The sequence below is a fragment of the Coccidioides immitis genome, assembly GCF_000149335.2.
Source record: "Coccidioides immitis RS genomic scaffold supercont3.5, whole genome shotgun sequence".
Classification (NCBI taxonomy): domain Eukaryota; kingdom Fungi; phylum Ascomycota; class Eurotiomycetes; order Onygenales; family Onygenaceae; genus Coccidioides; species Coccidioides immitis.
This window is the reverse complement of record NW_004504307.1, coordinates 2386151-2405569: the sequence shown is the minus strand read 5'-3', so window position 1 is coordinate 2405569 and position 19419 is coordinate 2386151. Positions and strand designations below refer to the sequence as shown.

Genomic DNA, 19419 nt, shown 5'->3' with positions numbered 1-19419 from the left:
TCTCCTAGATCAGCTACAGCACCGGTTTACCAATGTGTCGAACGAGATATTTGGAAAATGTGAGGCCCGAAGATCCTGTGCTACTCTCCCTGACCGGTTTCCCAGGGGATAGTTTAGCTTTTGCAGGTATATACTAACGTATGGGCATGGGCAGTGGACGATATGGCGCGAAGACTCGATGAATTGGAAGCTTCCCTGACGATTGCCAGCGAGGCAGACCGATCGAATTAAGGCTTAATCCTTTCCCAAGCGCTCGTCGAAAGTCTTTACTACGCTACAACTATCTTGACAATCCAACTTAATTATGACGAAATGATGCATGTCCGATTTCTGAGCGAAGAGCTCGTCAAATCCGGCGGTTGATACCCTTTTTATCGAGTTGCAACAATGATACCATTTGATATAACTACTGTAATGTCTGATTTCACGGGCGTTATACCAAACATACACCTTTGTTGTTTGACTCGCATTACACATGTATGTTCATATAATCCTCGGATGAATTTTTTGCCCTTTAGAGGTTGCTTTTTTAATTTGCTCCCTGTAACTGGCCATGTACCCTGTAGGCAACCAGTAGCTGTACATACATACAAAGATGACATGAATATTTTGGCTTGAAAGTTAACCGTGACCCAACACTGTCCCTGTGCTCATGTTAAGCCTAAAGCTTAGTCAATAGGTATACAATGCCAATAGATGTGATAAAAACCTGCAAACACCATCAAAGCTCATCTTTGGCTCCTTTCTTTCCTTCCTTGCCCAAAAATCTTCTCAAGATATTGGATCTTGAGACCAGATCGTCTAATTTCTCTGGAGCCAGGCTACCCTTGCTCTTCATCTTCTCCAATCTCGCCAGCTCTTTAGCAGCATATCCAGAATTCTCGGAAAGCTTGGTGGCCACCTTGACATAATACTGCGCATATTTCTGCTTGAGATCTCCTGCGGCAGCCTTGATGTCCTTTGCAATCTCAGCAATTGCTCCTCCGGAAACGTATCTGGCTACAATATCATCGAGAGCTTCAATGGCCCCGCCTTTGGCATTCAATCCTCCTCCTACGGCACGGTGTGTTCCGCATTTCTCGTTCACGAAATTAACCAGAGCGTCTTCAGACCGGGGACCACTGTAGGTCTCGCCTTCTTTAGAACCCTTGGGGAAGAATTTAATTGTTGGGTAGCCAGTGACCTTTTGGTCGCGGGCAGTGGCTTTCGACTGTTCTGCTTCAGCGTCGACTTTCGCGATAAGGACGTCAGGTTCACGCATGAAATCCTCAGTGAGAGCTTCCCATGTAGGAGCCAGGGTTTTGCAGTCTGTACAGTTATGTCAATAAGTGAATTCCAATCACAATGCGTTGACCAGAAAGCTTGAACGGGAAAAGGGTACGTACGACCGCACCATGGAGCCGTAAAGGCCACAAAAACATGCTTATCTCCTCCAACTTCCTTCGCAAACGACTGATCCGTCAACATCTTCACCACGCTGTCCCCAGCCTTTTTTATCCCCTTGGGCTTCACGCCGGTCTTATCCGTAACAAACTTGGCTAGGCTCTCCAGATCCCTTCCACCCTCATACTCTTCACCCTCAGCGCTCTTCCCATCGAACCATTTCAGCGTTGGGAAGCCCTGGACCTTATTCTTCTTGCCTAGAGACTTATGCGCATCCGCATCGACCTTGCTGATATGCAGTTTATCACTTGCATGGGCGAAGGCGTGGCCGAGCTGTTCGTAGACCGGAGCAAGGTTGCGGCAGTGCCCGCACCAGGGGGCGAAGAACTCGACGAGTCCCGGCTTGCCGGATTCAAGGACGATTTTTTCAAAGTTGGAGGGGATTAGATCGAGGACGGCGGAGTCGGCATTGACGACATTGGTGAGGAGAGCCAGGGAGGCCACGAGGAGGCTGCTCAATCGAGCCATGCTAGAAACGAAAACTTCGCTCTACACCACTCAGGAGGGTAAAAGAGAACCAGAATCACGAAGACTATTAAATAGTATATGTTCAGTAAATGGTCGTATGTCAATGGGCAGCGATGTTTGGAAAGCTAAATTACTCCAGACGTTGGAAGCATAGTTGACCGGTTTTTTGCTGACGTGCTGAACTTATGTGGCTATCGAGATCAGGACACCGTTGCTTCCTTGAGAACTGCGCGCCCCATAGTTAGTTGACTGCGAGCACGCTTGTCTTCATCTTTACTTCTATTCTACTTGAGGTACGGAGCAGCTTGGTGAATAACAAGCATACGAGCTCTCCATCAGATTTCTCGGCAAGTCGACGCGTCATCGAAATGTCCTCTTCCCAGTTATTATCTTGACACCTAACGGCGTGGCACGGTAACTTGTGGGACGGACCTTTCGGAAAGTTACCCCTGTCAATATCCGGACGTGTACGGAGTACTCCGTATCATCCTCTCTAAATAATCGCCTTACACAGCTCAGACGCCGGGCTTCGCAACCGATCCCTGCGACACTGGATTGGCGATTATCTCATCCGTCCTTGTTCCACCATGAGTGCGGTTGGAGTCCCTTTAGACAGACCGAGAAACACGCGAATAGCGTACGTCGACAATTAGATGGACCTCAGTAATCAGAATTGAGGTTTGCTCACAGCTTCAACAGGTTGTCGGAAATGCCACGCGCGGAAGATTAAATGCTCAGGCGACATACCTTGTACCAACTGCAGGCAAGCCAACAGCCATGCAAAGTGCATATATCCCAGCCGTAACCGGCGTGTCAAGGTCCAACAGAGGTACCACGCCCGATTGGATTATCCCGACTGTACTGAACAGGATACTCTAGCTACATAGATGACTTACTTGAAGAAATCCACCGCCTTCGGCAAGCCGCCCAGGCTCCCGAGTCCACCCAGCGAACCAAGTGAGTTGGAGGCCCATGTAGCGCCGAAACGGCCAGGACTGCCCCTCCGGATCCATCTTCAGCCGTGTCTGTCACGAGTGTCGAGGCAAACACGTTGCAGGGTGCCGATACCGGTCCTGCAACGCTGGCCGCGAAGACTGGGGATGGTGTTCGAAATCCACTGCTAGATGAGCGTCCGTGGTTTTTCCCTTTGACTGCGGAGATGCCCATCCTTGTAGGGGAAGCCACCGATGTAGCATTTGCTACTAGGTTCCGCCAAGAGTTATTAGGAAACTCGCAGAGTCACTTTCCGCGCACTCAAAACGTACATGACGAGACCATCTGTTCCCTATGGAACTCGGAATACCCCTGGCCTACTCCTTCAAGAGCTCGTTTTCTGCTCAAGGTGTCACTCAGTACTTACTGCATGCCGACGCTACTACCTCGTGCAGAGGAGCTCTACTCTTCAACTTCTGGAACAGGCAATTCATACTCCTGCGTTATGCGATATAATCTCCATCTGCAAGCTCCTTGCGCTCTTTGCTCTAGGCGAAGCATACTCTACGAGAACCTGTCTATCTGAAGACCAGTTCCCTGGCATTGGGTATTATGTGAGCGCTACACGGATGCTTCGGGTGCTTAGTGAGCAGCCCAGAATTGACTGCGTTGAGATTATGATGGCGCTTGAACGTTAGACGCCCATACCGCGTACAGCAACAATGCTGATCACGTACTGTCCATATACTCACTTGCTATGAACCGCCGACATTCTGCATATTGCTTAGTAGGATATGCCGTACGGTTTGGCATAATAATGGGCCTTCATCTCAATGTTCCGCAGAATCAGCTACCCAGCCGCGAGCTACAGGAGCATCGGAACCGAGTCTGGTGGACCGCGTACATACTCGATCGAAGTTGGGCGTGCATGCTCGGCAAGCCGGTATCTATCCAAGACGAGGATATTGATGTCAATCTTCCCTCCACGATTCCATGGTCCTCTGAAAGCACTACTGAAGACTTTGCAGATACTGATTATCTGATAGCGAGTCTTCGTATTGCCAATCTGGGTGCTCAGATCACCGGATCAATCTATAGTCGGAGAACACACGGTAGCTCCTTTTCTTGCCGGGTCCAACAAGCGCACGGCCAAATAAACTGGTTTGTTTCGGGCGGCAATAAACGTACATCGGCTCGCAGTGTGCCTGGAATTTACCCTCGAGGAAGCAAAGCAAGACGACATGAGAAGTAAACATGCGTTTTTGCGTGTATGTGGGCCCACAATATGTGAGTACTGGCTCCAGTAACGTATCCTGTACTCCGAATATCGAGCTTTCGTCTCTATGACGATAATCGTACTTCCACAGCGACCACGATTTCCACGTTTCAGTATCGCATTCACAGATGATTTTGATCCGAAATAAGTACGAGGGGCAAGCGGGATATAAAGGGGGAGCGAGCCCTGCTTCATGATCTTTTTTGTTTGATTTGCTTTCTTTTGTCTTGTTCCATTTCCTTTGTTTCGCTAATCAGTACGGGAGTATTTCCATCATTTTAATGAGACACTGCACCATAAGCCAAAACCAATGTGCTGCGGTTTCTGATACCAATGGGTCACGCCCAAAGCGGCTCATGGGAAGTCAGCGCTTTCTGCTGCATTTCTTGAGTCTTGGGTGTTTGGGCAATGCTTTTGTTAACACCTTTCCTTGCTTGCTTTCCTCTCTCCCAATCTATCAGAATCAAGGCGCTTCAGATACTAGGTTGGACGTTACATTGATAAGAATATTGTAACCTTGGGAAGCTCATAGGATGTACTTTGGATATGCAGAGAACCTCAACAGTCATGGGACATGTCAGGAGAGATACTGTGTCCAGCTTGACATTTGCATAGAAAAGCTTGTCTCTGACGCAAAAAGTACATGAAATTTAAAAAAGGGGGCGGAAAAACTGATGGAGGACTCATATGCTTGTCATTCACTAAGCTACCTAAAGGGGAATCTCGGCTAATCTATGTGGGTCACATGAGCGAGGTGCTAGTTGGATTACCTAACACCCCCCCATGCAATGAGCTCCAGCAGTGAGCAAGAGCCACAAAGATCTAAAGCTTCCAAATCTCTCAAATCCACAATAAAAATTAATTACAAAATCCAGATTTATTTCTTCTTTAGGCTTAGCTCCATTCACTGTGATATGGTATTTTCACCAGCTTTACTGATAAGCCTTCATATTTTCCTGTATTAATCTGTCACCCCTATTACACTTACAAATTGAGTATAGGAATCCATTGTGAAAGTCTTTGTAAGCCTGTCAGCTTTATTTGCATCACTTCCAATATGCTTGATTGAGATTTCATTCTTTTGCATCTAGTCTCTTAGTATATAATACTGAATCTCAATATGGCATGCTCTTCATATTATAGCTTCAGCTTTGACTAAGTTAATGGCTCTCTTGTTGTCAATACTTAATTTTGAGCTTTTTAGTCTTGCTGAGCCTTCACTAATTACTTTAGTGTCTATCAACAGGTTGTTGATTCAAACTAGTTCACAAGCAGCTTTGCTAGCTGTCAAATACTCTGCTTTGATTGTAGATTTTGAGATAGATGTCTGGTGTTGTGATCTCTATAATATTGGAGCTCCATTCATGATAATAATATAGCTGCTGGTGAATTTGTATGTGAGGTTGGCTCCAGTCCAGTCAGAATCTGAACTGGCTGCTGGTTTCAAGTCTTTAGAATTCATATCTTTTTTGAAGACTATTTCTTTTGATTTTGTGCTTTTGAGATAGTGTAGAATCTGCTTGAATGCTGTCCAGCTCTCCCTATTGGACCTGCTATTGAATCTTGCCAGATAATTGACTGTAAATGTAATATCTGGTCTTGTACATGTAACTAGAAACTGTAGGGAGTCCAGGTCTTTTCTATAATTTGTAGGCATGACCTGCTTGTTAACTCCATCTTTAAAAGTCTGATCTGATGTAAATTTGATGCTTATTTCTTTCTTCATTGATGTTTTGGAAGATTTACAGTCTTTTATTTCATATTTATTTAGTAAATTCTTGATATACTGTTTCTGATTCACAAAAAGATTGTGAGGATCATACATGTGGATCAGCATGACAATGAATCTATAGGAGAAATTGTATGTAGAAAAGAGTACACAAGATAAAAGATCTGGTATTGACAGCTATGTATGACTTCTAGACAAGATTGCCACTGGCTTCTAACAAGAAATTTATACAGTGGCAGTCTTTTATGTGTGCTTGTGAGTATATGACTTAGTGTCTCACAAGAACACATGTACTTTCAACAGCTTATAAGTTCAGATCCTGAGTTTTTGCAGATATTATTTGTCTGTATAAGAGATTTGCAGATAAATTCTTACAGATTCTCTTTTCTTGTAAGTCTTAATCTCTCAAGACAGCTATTTTATTAAAAATCTTCATGAGTAAAAAAACAAAATCTCTTGAGAAAAATAAAAATTTCCTCATAAGAAAAAGAGTACAGCCTCACTAGAGATATAATATTAACACAACTCTAATAATATAACACAACATAATAATATAACAGAGCTCAATAACACAATAATATGTAGAGAGTCTTTATTATTCTTACTAGCTTTATGTTATTATTAGATAATAAGCACTAGCTTAAGAAAGAGCTTTCTCTTACTTTTTCTTTCTCTTCTTTTCTTCTCTTTCTTCTCTAGTCTATATTACTATTATTAAGATAAGTGAATCCTTCAAGCACTGCTTTGCATGAGAGACAGGCTTGTAGAAGATCTCTGATAATTAAAAGAATTAAAAATAGCTTTATTCAGATATTTTATATACTTGATTTTACAGTTACAAGTTAGTAAGTTTACTCTTGATTACATCTTTACTTTATATAATCATGAAGTTTTATCTTTATATAGAATTTGATTTACAGAAAGACTAATACTTACTAGAAGTTTCTACAGATTTACAGTCTCTTCTTCTTCTCTTTTATAAGTTATTGCTGCTCTTCTTTCTTAAAAGAACTCTTATCTTTTTTTTTGTGAAAGAAGTTGGGCCTTTAATAAGTAATCTTGAGAATTTAAGAAGAGTTTATAACTGATAATTTTAAAGTATTATTACTTCTCTCTCTTTCTCTTCTTTATCAGTTGTTGTTACTTTCTCTTTATTAGCTCAAGCTGTAAGTACTTCTTGCAAGCTGACATTTAATTTACATGCTAATGAAGTTAGAGTTCTGCTGCTCTGTCTCTTCTCTCTGTAGTTGTTATACTGGCTCCAGTCAGAAATATGAGTATTCTCTATCATATTTCAGTTTACAGCTAACTCTTTCTAGATTATTGTTGCCATTCTCTCTGCTCTAGCAGGATTTGTGAATGCTATAGTTCTGTAGAATATCTGGAATTATCCAGTATCTTTCTCATGAGATCAATAATAATAGTTCCAGACTATCTTTATTTAAATACTGCCAGCTACTACTTTTGCTGGTGCTTCACAAGCTAATTCAGTAGTTTTTCCAGATCTTCTACTTCATACTGAAGTACAAGCTTTATCTGCTCACAAAAAAGCATGGTATCACAAGTCTATTTAAAGATCCATGCTTATTACTGGTTTGAATAATTCAAATTAGTTAGCTGTTCACATCCAGCTCTGCAAGAATATTCTTGTAACTTGAGCTGGAGTCCAGCTGTTATTAGAACAGAAGTGCTCTATCTGCAAGAGAGCTCAGCAAGACTATAGTAATATAGTTTTTACAGAGTGCATCTCTACAGGCTTGAATTAAAAATATAATAATTATTTATACTGTAGATATCTTGCTTGCTCTTTCCAGCAGTAAGATTATAAATAGTTGTTACAGATCTTTATAAGAGAAAGCTAGAGGCTCTTATATAATTCTTAGCTTAGTTTTTTCTTCTTTTAAGATTAATTTAATTCAGTTCAGACTATATCTTTTCTCTTTCTAACTTATTTTCTAGCTTTACTACCTTCATTCATCTTTTTTATAAATCAGGCTTGTCCAGATTTCTACTATAAAATTGTTGAAGTAGCTTTCTCAGTAAACAGATATTGCTTACAGATACTCATATCTTGTTCTTCTTATTATTATAATCTTTCTAATATACTCTATATTACAGTTTGTAACTCTCTCTCTTTAAGTTAATTATCTTACAGATCTGATACTTCTTTTCATTCTTGTTTGTCTTATAAACTTTATAATAAGATAAGCTATCAATTTCTTTACAGGTCTTGTGCTTGTGGAGCAGAAATACATAAAAAATATCATGAGTTTACAGATCTAGAGACAGCTTCAGTTTGTAGACTCACAAATCTATCTTCTTTATAATTCTACAAGGCCCATGTCTTAATAAATTCAATTTTTTATTAGACTGTACAGTCTTGATATTGTGAAGGTCAAGTCACATCTTGTCTTTCATCTGAAAAGTCTTTATAATGTACTTCTGATTATAGTACTTCTTCTGATAGACTTGTATTTTTATAAGTAATTTCTTGATCTTCTTGTGGAGCAATCTTATTGTCTCTGTCTGATTCTTTAAATTCTTGCACATATAGTCATACTTTTCAGAGTCCAACAGATTCATTTGTGGATTTAATTCATATATTAGCTGAAAAGATAATTTCTGTGTGGAGGCCTGCTGTAAGTTATTGTATGTGAACTCTGTTATTAGTAATTACATTATCTAGTCATCTTAATCATAACTGATATAGCTTTACAGATACTGCTCTAATATACTATTTAGTCTCTCAGTTTGATTATCAGTTTGCAGGTGGAATACCATGCTTATTACTCTTGTAATCTTCAAGATGTGAGTTAAATTACTCTAAAATTCACTTGTGAACAAAGATTCTTAATCTGTTACTATGCTTGCAGATAATCTGTATAATCTCACTATCTCATAAACAAAAAAATAAGTTAATTTCTCTGATATCAGCTTCTTTATTATAGGGATAAAGTGAGTCATTCTTATAAGCTAGTCTACTACAACCAGAATACAGTCAAACTGCATCTTCTTAAAATTCAGGCTTGTGAAGAGATCTGTAATAACATTTATGCTAATAAATTTTCAAGAGTAATTCAGAATTAATAAGAGTAATAATTCTTCTTGAGATTTCTTATAAACTCTTCTTAAGCTCTGGCAGACTCTACAGACTTCACAATACTTCTTCACCAGTTCTCTTATTCTTGATCAAAAGTATTTGTGAGCTATAAGCTTGTATGTTCTTACTGTAGCAAAATGCTCTGCAAGAGATAAATTATAATAACATCTGATTAGCTCTATTCACAAGGCCTCATTCTGAAAGATGTACATGTAATCATCTCTATAGAGAATGCTCTTCTTCTCTTTTCACATCATGAATTTCTTCATGCCTATCTTAATGTCTTTACAGATCTCAGCTGCATAGTCATCACTTTACAGTAGATTTGGCAATAATGTTAACAGATTAAAGCTGCTCTTCTTATAAGAATTCTTCTTGTAAACCAGATCTTTGATTTTCTAAATCTGTATTATAATCTTCTTTACTTTGCATGTGTCTTTCAAGATAATCTTTACAAGTAGTTTCTTGATTGCAATTTAAAGCTTTACAGAGATGAGTTATATGTTCTTATCTTCTCTCTTCTCTCTCTGGTTAAAAGAAACTTGAGCTGTCAGTTTCAACTTTTCTGTAGTCTCTTGCTTCTTCACAAGCATCATCCTCAGTTGGTTTACAGTCTTGTAACTCTTTGTATCATCTAGACCAGTCTTCTTGATATAATCAAATCTTTATAAGAGTTCATTTGCTGAGTTCTTGATTTCTTTCACATGGTTAACTGTAAATCAAAAGACTGTCAGTCTTTGTGTCCAGCAGACCTGTCTTTACAAGAGATCTTGAGCAGTCTGAAAATAGTGCAAGCTATTATAATCTGTAAGAACTTGAACTGATGTTTGCAAGTCTTTCAACCAGCAGTATTAATATCTAAATGATTCTACAATTGTGAGCAGTTCTTGATTATAAATATTATAGTTCATCTCTACAGATTATATCTTCTGTAAATAAAACTCAACTGGAACTCAAATGCCATTTTTTGCCAGCTGTAATAGAATATTATATACTATAAAGTCAGATGCATCTGTTTCCAGTCTGGTCTTCTATTTTATATCAAAATAATAAAGCATAACAGCTTCTGTGAACACTCTTTTTAGATTTATAAAGACTTTGTGATCTTTCTTAGTCATGAAAGTGTTGGCCTCTCTTCTTATCTCTCTTCATGCATGTCTGCTTAGCTTTACTTCTTCTTTCTTTAGGAGAGCAGTCAGCCTGCAGACTATCTTAGAGAATCTTGAAATGAAGTATCTGTAAAAGTTTGTGAATTCTAAGAAGATCTGAACCTCTTTCTTACTGGTTAACTCTGGTCAGTCAAGAATAGTGTCCACATGACTCTTCTTCATAAGAATACTCTCTAGTGTTATAATATACTCAAGATAGTCAATCTTATAAGTATTGAACTTGCACTTTGCCAGCTTGCAATAAAGATCTGTATTCTTGAGTGTCTTAAGTACTAATTTTACATGCTTCTTATGATCTTTCTTATAAGCTGAGTACACAATCACATTATCAAGATAGGTCACTGTGAACACATCCAGATATTTGCTAAGTGCCTTCACAATATATAATTGAAAGGCTGCTGGTGTATTCATGAGTTTAAAAGATACTATCAAGTACTCAAATAGTCTCTGTAAAGTTCAAAATGCAGTCTTTCATTCATTCTCTTTATGAATTCTTAATCTATAATAGGTATTCTTGATATTTAACTGAGTGAATATTGCAGCTCCTACAAGCTTATACAACATATCTTCAATTAGTAGTAGAGAATATCTATTCTTGATCATTTTTGAATTCAGATTATGATAGTTCACACACATTCTTAATCTGCTGTTCTTCTTGAACACAAACAGAATGGGTGCTTCTGTAAATAACTTAGAAGAGCAAATGAACCCATGAATTAGTGCACTGCTCAGATATTTGTGAAGAGTCTCTTGTTCAGCTTATAAAAGTCTGTACATTCTTTTAAATTCTGGCTGCTTCTCCAGCTCAAGATCTATAATTAAATTATCTTTATAATGTGGTGGCAGCTTTCAAGCTCTCTTATTGCTAAACACTTCTGTAAGTTTGTAGTAGACTTCTGGTATCTGAAGATCTAGATCTGCTGTCATCACTTGTTCTGATTTGCAGAGAGTTATTATATAGATAAACTTCTCTTTCTTCACTAGCTCTAAGAGATTAACTGGTTTAATCTTTGTGAGTAGATTGTGACACACAGTTTGGTAACTCTAGTCTTAGTTCTCTGAAATACATCTTGAAATTGTGTTACTGTAGTCAGCTCAAACTTACTAGCATCTCATCTTTTATATTTATAACCATCACTTGTTCATGAAACAACTGCCAGTTTCCCTGAAAGTCACAGACTTTAAAGAATATATTCATAATCTCTTCTGTAAGAGTGATATTCTCATAATTTATAGCAGTTTCAATCTCTATAGATATTTTGTGCACCTCTAGCACTAGCTTTGTGGTCAATTATAAGCTAATCACTAGAGATTGAGAACCAGAGTCTATTAGTGCTGACCAGATGATACTTCTGTCAGTTGAACTTTATATGTCTAGAATAATGAAGAGGAGAGCAAGAAGACTTTTCTTGAACAACTTTATTATATTAATTCTATCTACTTGTGGCCTCTCAATTTTCTATTTACTACTCTTCTTCTTGAGACAGTCTTTCACAAGATATTTCTTTTAGCTACACTCAAAGCACTTCTCTTCTTTTCTTAAAGCTTTATAATTCTTGATAAGATCTTTCTTCATCTTCTGAGCAGATCTCTAAAGTTAACTTCTCTTATTTATTTACAGTCTTAAGTTATCAGTCTTCATATCTCTGCAAGTACTTTCAACTGGATTGATAGACTTTACATGCAAGGCATTCTTTTCAAGAGCTGCTGTCATACTTGATCAGAGTCAGGTAGTCAGTACTACTATCTTATTAATATTATCTGGTATTTCCAGCTGTTCATTCAGTTTAGCTTGCATGAGCTCATTCAAGTTCTCTATATATAGATTTTTTTTTATTTTTTCAAAACTTTCAAATTCTTCACCAATTTCTGTTGTGAGCTCTAGAAATTATTAGTGATAGACTTGGTCAGTTTCATTCAAATTCTTATAAAGATTAAAGATTGCTCATCAAGAGTTTTATATATGATTTGCTGGATCTTCTAGTCTTATATGTAGAAATTTCTTGAGATTATTTCAGTTATTCTTTAATAAATTATTTTTACAGTAAATCTTCCAGAGATCTTTTTCAATATAATTAAGTTCTGTAAGAGCATACATGAGGGTTTTCTCATCATTCAATTTGCTTGTGTTATGAGTGAATTCAATACTAAAGGTGAACTGCTGATATTTTGTATAAAAGCTAGTCTGATAGAGCTTCATATATTATGGTGGTCTCAAGACTGATGAATGCTTTACAGATATTAGATTAGAGATAATTATATCAAGAGATTCACTTCATAAGTGCTTTTAAGTAGTCTGGAAAGTATTTAACTTTTGTTGTCATTTTATCATTCTCTTTAGTAGTTTGGTTTTCTCACAAAGTTGTTGAATTTTATCTCTTGATACTAAGATAGACTCTCTCTCTGAAGTCATAATATTAGTTTTGATTTCATTCATGGTTGAGAGAGCTGAGATAGTTTCAAGATTTATTATCTTCTCATAAACTTGGGTTTGTTCTTCAGATAGATTTTCTGCTGGTATTTCAGGTTCACAAGCTTCAGAAGATTGGCTTCTTTGTATTGATATTATTATCAGGCATCATTAAAGAAGAGTGGCAAAATGTGAGAATCATACATGTGAATCAGTATGATAATGAATCTATAGAAGAAATTGTATATAGAAAAGAGTACACAAGATAAAAGATCTGGTATTGATAGCTATATACAACTTCTAGACAAGATTGCTACTGGCTTCCAACAAGAAGTTCATGCAGTGGTGGCCTTTTATATATGCTTGCAAGCACATGACTTAGTGCCTTGCAAGGACACATGTACTTCCAACAGCTTGCAAGCCCAGGCTCTGGGCCCTTGCAGGTGTTGTTTGTCCATGTAAGGGGTTCGCGGGCAAATTCTTACACTTTCAAGAGAGACCTGAGATACAGTGGAAAAGTCTATTAACAGAGTTAGTGAGAATGACACTACAGTCTGCTGGCTCAGAAAGAAATTATATAGAGAGATTTCTAGCAATTTATAAAGAATTTGAGAGATTAGAGTTCAAACAACTGGACTACACTCTACATAATATTTTGAAGATGAACATTATATCTTAATAAAGAGAGTTCATACAAAATTAATTTGATATGACATACCAGAGCAGAACAAATCTATCAGAGAAGAATTTGAAAGATCTATTAAAGAATATTCTCTATCAAATTCTCAAGAAAGATCAGAAGAAAGACAGCAGATTTATAAGATTAAATACAAATGTAATAACAAGCTCAGATCTTCAAAGATCTTATAAGAATACAAACTTCAAATTCAATTCAGAGAAGAGCTCACTGCAAATCTGGAACTGCTATATCTATAGTAAACCTGGCCACTTAGCTAAATTCTGCAGATCTAATAAGAATATAAAGTCTAACAAGTCTAAGAAAAACTCTAAGAGCAAAAGCAAGAAAGCAACAACAGTTGTAACAGACAAGATTTATTTAGTTCACAAAGCAGTCTTTTCTACAAGAGAAGCCTGCAAATCCACAAACAGATGGATTCTTGACTCTGGAGCTGAATCTTACATAATCTTACATACAGATCTAGTTCAAATAGACTCAAAGAGCCATGCAATATAACTGCTTATGACAAATGGTTTGAAATCAGTCACCAGAGAATTAAGCATGGCCAGTATTCAAACTAACAATAATGAATTGAGTATTAGAGAGGTTAGAATCATGTCTGATCTCCAGGTTAATTTCATAAGCTTTGAAAAGCTTATACAAGACAGTTTTACAGTAGAACAGCTTTATGTTAACAGAGAACACATCTTTCTACTAAAATCAGAAGATAAAATACAGAGCTTTGAAGCCATACTTAATGAAGATGATATTCTAGTCCTGCAAATATCTAGAATACATAATTTACTAGCATATGTGTTTCCAGTATCTACAAAACTTCTAGAGTTCTGCTATATAACAGCAACTCTAGAGAATAAAGATGACATGCTTTTGGCACCAAATCATCTGGCAAAGATATCAGAAATCAAGAAGAATACAATAGCCAATTGGCACAAATACTAAGGGCATCTGAATGCCTATAATATAGCTATTTTAGCTAGAGACCTGAGAATGGCAATACTAATAAAGAGAGTGAAGAAGCTAGAGTTCTGTAAAACCTGTACTAAAGCTAAGCAAGCTCACAATCCATTCAAATCTAGAACATACTCTACAAAGTCTGGAGCTAAAATTTTTATTGATATTGCAGGTGGCAGCCATACTCTATCTACAGACTCTAATTCTTCAAGCTACAGTAGAGCAAAGTATTTCCTACTTATAACAGATAATGCCACATGATATAGATGAATCTATTTTCTGAAGAAGCAAGTAAAAGCTCCAGAAACTCTGAAGAACTGAATTAACATGATTAAAGCATCCATCAAACAAAAGATTGACACTATACTATCTGACAGAGCTCCCAAATTGACAAGTTAATAACTAGCTGAATTCTACAGAAGCAAGAGTATACAAAAGAAGATTACATGTTCATATACATCTCAACAAGATAAAATAAGTAAATAAGAAATATAACTTCTTTGCAAACATACAAGAAGTGTACTTATAGACTCAGAGCTACTCAATAAGTTATAGAGTGAAGCTCTTGCTACAGTCTTCATGATGATAAATCTATCACCTACCTCAGTACCTCTATATGAATGCAAGAGCATGAAGCTGTTGACACCCTTTAAAGTCTGAACAGGTCACTAACCTCATTGCAGATGAGTTCATAAATGAAGATGTGATATCTACATGAAGATCTTGAACAAATTCTCAAAGCTCCAATCTAGATTCAAGAAGATTAAATTTGTAGAATATCATGGCATGCACATCTACAGGCTTTGGGACCCAGAAACAAACAGTATAATGATCTTACAAGATATTATATTTGACAAGAAATTGAATTAAATCCCTACAAATTCACTAACAGAAGCTGAATACATTGAACTTCTGGAGAAGTATGATTATATAGATCCATTAAATGGCTGGCAACACAAGCTACTAGCTTATCTTACAAAGTCCCAGAAATCATAAAGAAGCTTACAGACAGCAAATTAGAGGCTTTAGAGCTTACATATCTGGACAAAGAGCAAGAAATTCTCTCAGATGTAATGAAAGAAGAAGAGGCAAATGAAGCTGAGCTTCCAGTACTCAGTATACATACAAACATATTAAAATTCATCACCAAAGCCAAACACTTTGAAGAGTGACTTTATTGAAAGAAGGCTCTAGATGTTAAAGTCTCCAAACTATAAGAGAAAGACATCTGAATTTTAATTAAGAAGAAATCTGAAATACAGATTCTCTCTGACAAATAGGTATTTAATAGAAAGCTCAATAATACAGGTGGTACAGTACAATTCAAAGCCCATTGAGTTATACATAGATTTGAACAGCAAGAAGATATTCACTACAAGAAAATCTATACAGCAGTTGTCAGTAAATCTATAACAAGAGTCTTCTTTGCTATCTCAACAGTCAAGAACTGGAAGATCAGAGTTTTTGACTTCATAACAGTCTTTCTAAATAGCACTCTTTCAGAGAATAAATGTGTATACATTCAACTACTTACTGGATTCAAGCACAGGCAGGGTAATCTAGTAGAGCTCTTATTCCAGGAACTCTACAGATTAAAGCAAGCTGCTAGACTCTGGTATCAAGCAGCTACTGACTATCTGAAATCTCTAGAATTCCAGATCTCTCCATATAATATGAGCCTACTCTACCACAAGAAGAAGCAAATCTTTCTAACCCTACATGTTAACAACTGCTGTATAATGAGACATAATGAAGCTGAAACAGAATGACTTATCAAGAAGCTTCAGAAATGCTTCAAGATCAAGAAGATTATGAAGCAAGATTATTATCTAGGCATGTGAGTTCAAAAGCAGCCAAATAAAGACCTTTGTAAGAATTTGCCTGTGAACTTCTTATACAGACAAACAACACCTGCAAGGGCTCAGGGCCTGGGCTCACAAGCTGTTGGAAGTACATGTGTCCTTGTGAGGCACTAAGTCACATGCTCACAAGCACATATAAAAGATTACCACTGCACAAACTCCTTGTTGAGAGCCAGTGGCAATCTTGTTTAGAAGTTATACATAGCTGCTAATACCAGATCTTTTATCTCACATACTCTTTTCTATATATAATTTCTTCTATAGATTCATTGTTACACCAATTCACACATATAATTCTCACATTTTGCCACTCTTCTTTAGTGATGCCTGACAATGATATCAATACAAAGAAGCTAATCTTCTGAAGCTTGTGAATCTGAAACACCAGCAGAAAATCTACCTGAAGAACAAACTCAAGTTTGTGAGAAGATGATAAATCTTGAAACCACCTCAGCTCTCTTAACCATAGATAAAATCAAAACTAGTATTATAACTTCAGAGAGAGAGTCTACCTTAGCATCAAGAGATGAAATCCAACAACTTCACAAGAAAACCAAACTACTAAAGAGAATGACAAAATGGCAAGAAAAGTTAAATACTCTTCAGATTACCCAAAAGTACTTGTGAAGTAAATCTCTTAATATAATTATCTCTAACTCAATACTCACAAAGTATTCATCAGTCTTGAGACCATTATAACATACAAAGCTCTATCAGACTGACTTCTATACAAAATATCAGCAGTTCATCTCCAGCATTAAATTCACTTGCAATGTAAGCAAATTAGATAATAAGAAAACTCTCACATATGCTCTTACAGAACTTAATTATATTGAAAAAGATCTCTGAAAGATTTACTGTAAAAATAACTTATTAAAGAATAACTGGAATAATCTCAAGAAATTTCTACATACAAGACTAGAAGATCCAGCAAATCATATATAAAACTCTTGATAAGTAATCTTCAATCTTCACAAGAGTTTGAATGAAACTAATCAAGTCTACCACCAACAATTTCTAGAGCTTGCAACAGAAATTGGTGAAGAATTTAAAAGCTTTAAAAAAATGAAGAAGAATCTATATATAGAGAACTTGAATAAGCTCATACAAGCTAAACTGAATAAACAGCTGGAAATACCAGATGATATTAATAAGATAGTAGCACTGACTATCTGACTTTAATCAAGTGTGACAGCAGTTCTTGAAAAGAATGCCTCACATACAAAGTCTATTAATTCAGTTAAAAGTACTTATAAAGATATGAAAACTGATGACTCAAGACTGTAAACAGATAAGAGAAGTTAACCCCAGAGATCTGCTCAGAAAATAGAGAAAGATCTTATTAAGAATTATAAAGCTTTGAGAAAAGAAGAAAAGTGCTTTGAGTGTAGTTAAAAGAGATATCTTGTGAAAGACTGTTCCAAGAAGAAGAATAGCAAATAGAAAATTGGGGAACTATAAGTAGATAAAATTAATATAATGAAGTTGTTCAAGAAAAGTCTTCTTGCTCTTCCCTCTATTGTTCTAGATATATGAAGCTCAACTAACAAAAGTATTACCTGGTCAGCACTAATAGACTCTGGTTGTTAATCTCTAGTGATTAGCTTATGATTGGCTGCAAAGCTAGTGCTAGAGGTGCACAAGATGTCTATAGAGATTGAAACTACTATAGATTATGAGAATATTGTAGTGGGGATTCTGGTACCATATTAGGACAAAGGTTGTTCCAGTCTGAGGCGCAAAACCCCCCCAGCTACTATCTCTGAGCTATATAAACCACCCATAGCCCCTGCATCTCACTCAATACCTTTGCGCACCTTTGTACTTTTCCACACACTCATTCTTTATTGCTAGTTTGGTTATTAGTTAGAGAATATGAAGATCTCTTGTTCATGAAGCTTGTCACTGTTTCTTATTAGAGCTGCCTGTATTAGTACAGGCTCTTTAGTACTATTATTTCTTATGAGCTTAGGCATCCATTAAGGCATGCTTCTCTGTTCTTACTACTTGGCCATTACCATTCTTACTATGTTGTGATTTTTCATCCTTCTTGCACTCTCACCATCTCAACCAACTCACCTACTTTGACAAGGCATCCCATCATACCCTGCTTCATTTGGTGACCAAGCTGAGACCTGAAGATGATGATGTGGTGATTTGATGGCTGCCAAGAAAGAAAAACAAATTCTGAGACACATGAAGCAATACACTATTTCAAGGTAAGATCTTATGGACTAGGAATACAGTACTAATCAGGTTTTTGTTTAGGAACAAGATTAGAGAGCTTAGATTTGAATGGCTCTTATCTAAAGCTTGCTCAATAAATAGGTTTTTTTGGAAAGATATTGAATCATTGAGAAACAACAGAACATACTATGTGACATGACCAAAGATCAAGAAATCAAGAAATCAGGATCAGAATCAACTATGGTTGAAGGTACTACAGGATCATACACAACTATGTCACAAGGTGAGGACAGGAGAATTGTGGTTCACTCCCACATTCCTATGCCTTCCCCTGGCACGGCAAATGCACCTTGGTTTGATGGCAGAGATGCTATCTTGTTTATTGAAAGGTTTTATCAAATGTGCAAGGATCATGGGGTAATTGACTCTAAGAATATTATCAAACAGTTGGCTAGGTACTGTGTTACATGGATTGGAGAATGGATGAAGACCTTAGAAGACTACAAGGAAGGTAATTGGGAAGTATTCTCTAAAGAGATTATTCATGAATTTCATGATCAGGACATTACTTACAAGATTCACCATTGGAATTATCTTCAAGCAATTACAAAGAAACTGCATGCTTGGGATAGCAATATTCGCGCCTATATTTGAGAATACACTACTATTACCAGTACAGTACAAGCCAATGGAAGGCTTGATGAATTCACTAAGATGTCTTGGTTCCTTCAGGGGCTGCCTGAGAAGCTCCAGAATAAGATTATTGACAAGGCAAAGCTCAATCTTTCAGACAATATGTCACCTATTGATTTTAGGAAGGTTGTTCAAGTAACCATGGATTTGATCAACCAGTATGAAGGAAATAAGAAGGTCTTTGAAGAAGATGAAATGAAGCAGAAGAAAATGGAGAAGCTTGGTGAGTGATATTAATTAGCTAACAAACCTCCTACAGTTGAGGCTCCAAAGAAAACAGCTAGTTCTGTGAAGACTGAAGAATCTGAATTGAAATCCAAAGCCAAGAGCTCTGAGAGCACCAATATTGAAGCTGTAATTGAAAAGATGACCAATGAGTTTACAAATTTGGCATTGACCATGAGAGTACAGTCAAATCAGATACAAGGGAATTCCAATCAGTACTATATGCTGCAGAGAGAAGGGCCTCCAAAACCCATACCAAATTATACAACAAAT

The 19419-nt window shown here is 37.0% G+C and overlaps 2 protein-coding genes across 2 annotated transcripts; one reads left to right on the top strand and one right to left on the bottom strand.

Moving 5' to 3' along the window:
- Nucleotides 1-480: 480 nt before the first annotated feature.
- CIMG_09252 (protein disulfide-isomerase) lies at nucleotides 481-2093 on the bottom strand. The gene is made up of 2 exons (XM_001239630.2): nucleotides 1386-2093; nucleotides 481-1308 (listed from the first exon to the last, which is right to left on the bottom strand). Exons 1-2 carry the CDS (start codon nucleotides 1909-1911, stop codon nucleotides 722-724), a joined length of 1113 nt encoding a protein of 370 aa, XP_001239631.1. The 5' UTR covers nucleotides 1912-2093; the 3' UTR covers nucleotides 481-721.
- Nucleotides 2094-2498: 405 nt separating this feature from the next.
- On the top strand, nucleotides 2499-4096 carry CIMG_13590 (uncharacterized protein; the record flags this gene model as incomplete). The annotated part of the gene is made up of 6 exons (XM_001239629.2): nucleotides 2499-2552; nucleotides 2611-2740; nucleotides 2799-2868; nucleotides 2905-3172; nucleotides 3300-3537; nucleotides 3633-4096. 6 exons carry the CDS (start codon nucleotides 2499-2501, stop codon nucleotides 4094-4096), a joined length of 1224 nt encoding a protein of 407 aa, XP_001239630.2.
- Nucleotides 4097-19419: the final 15323 nt, after the last annotated feature.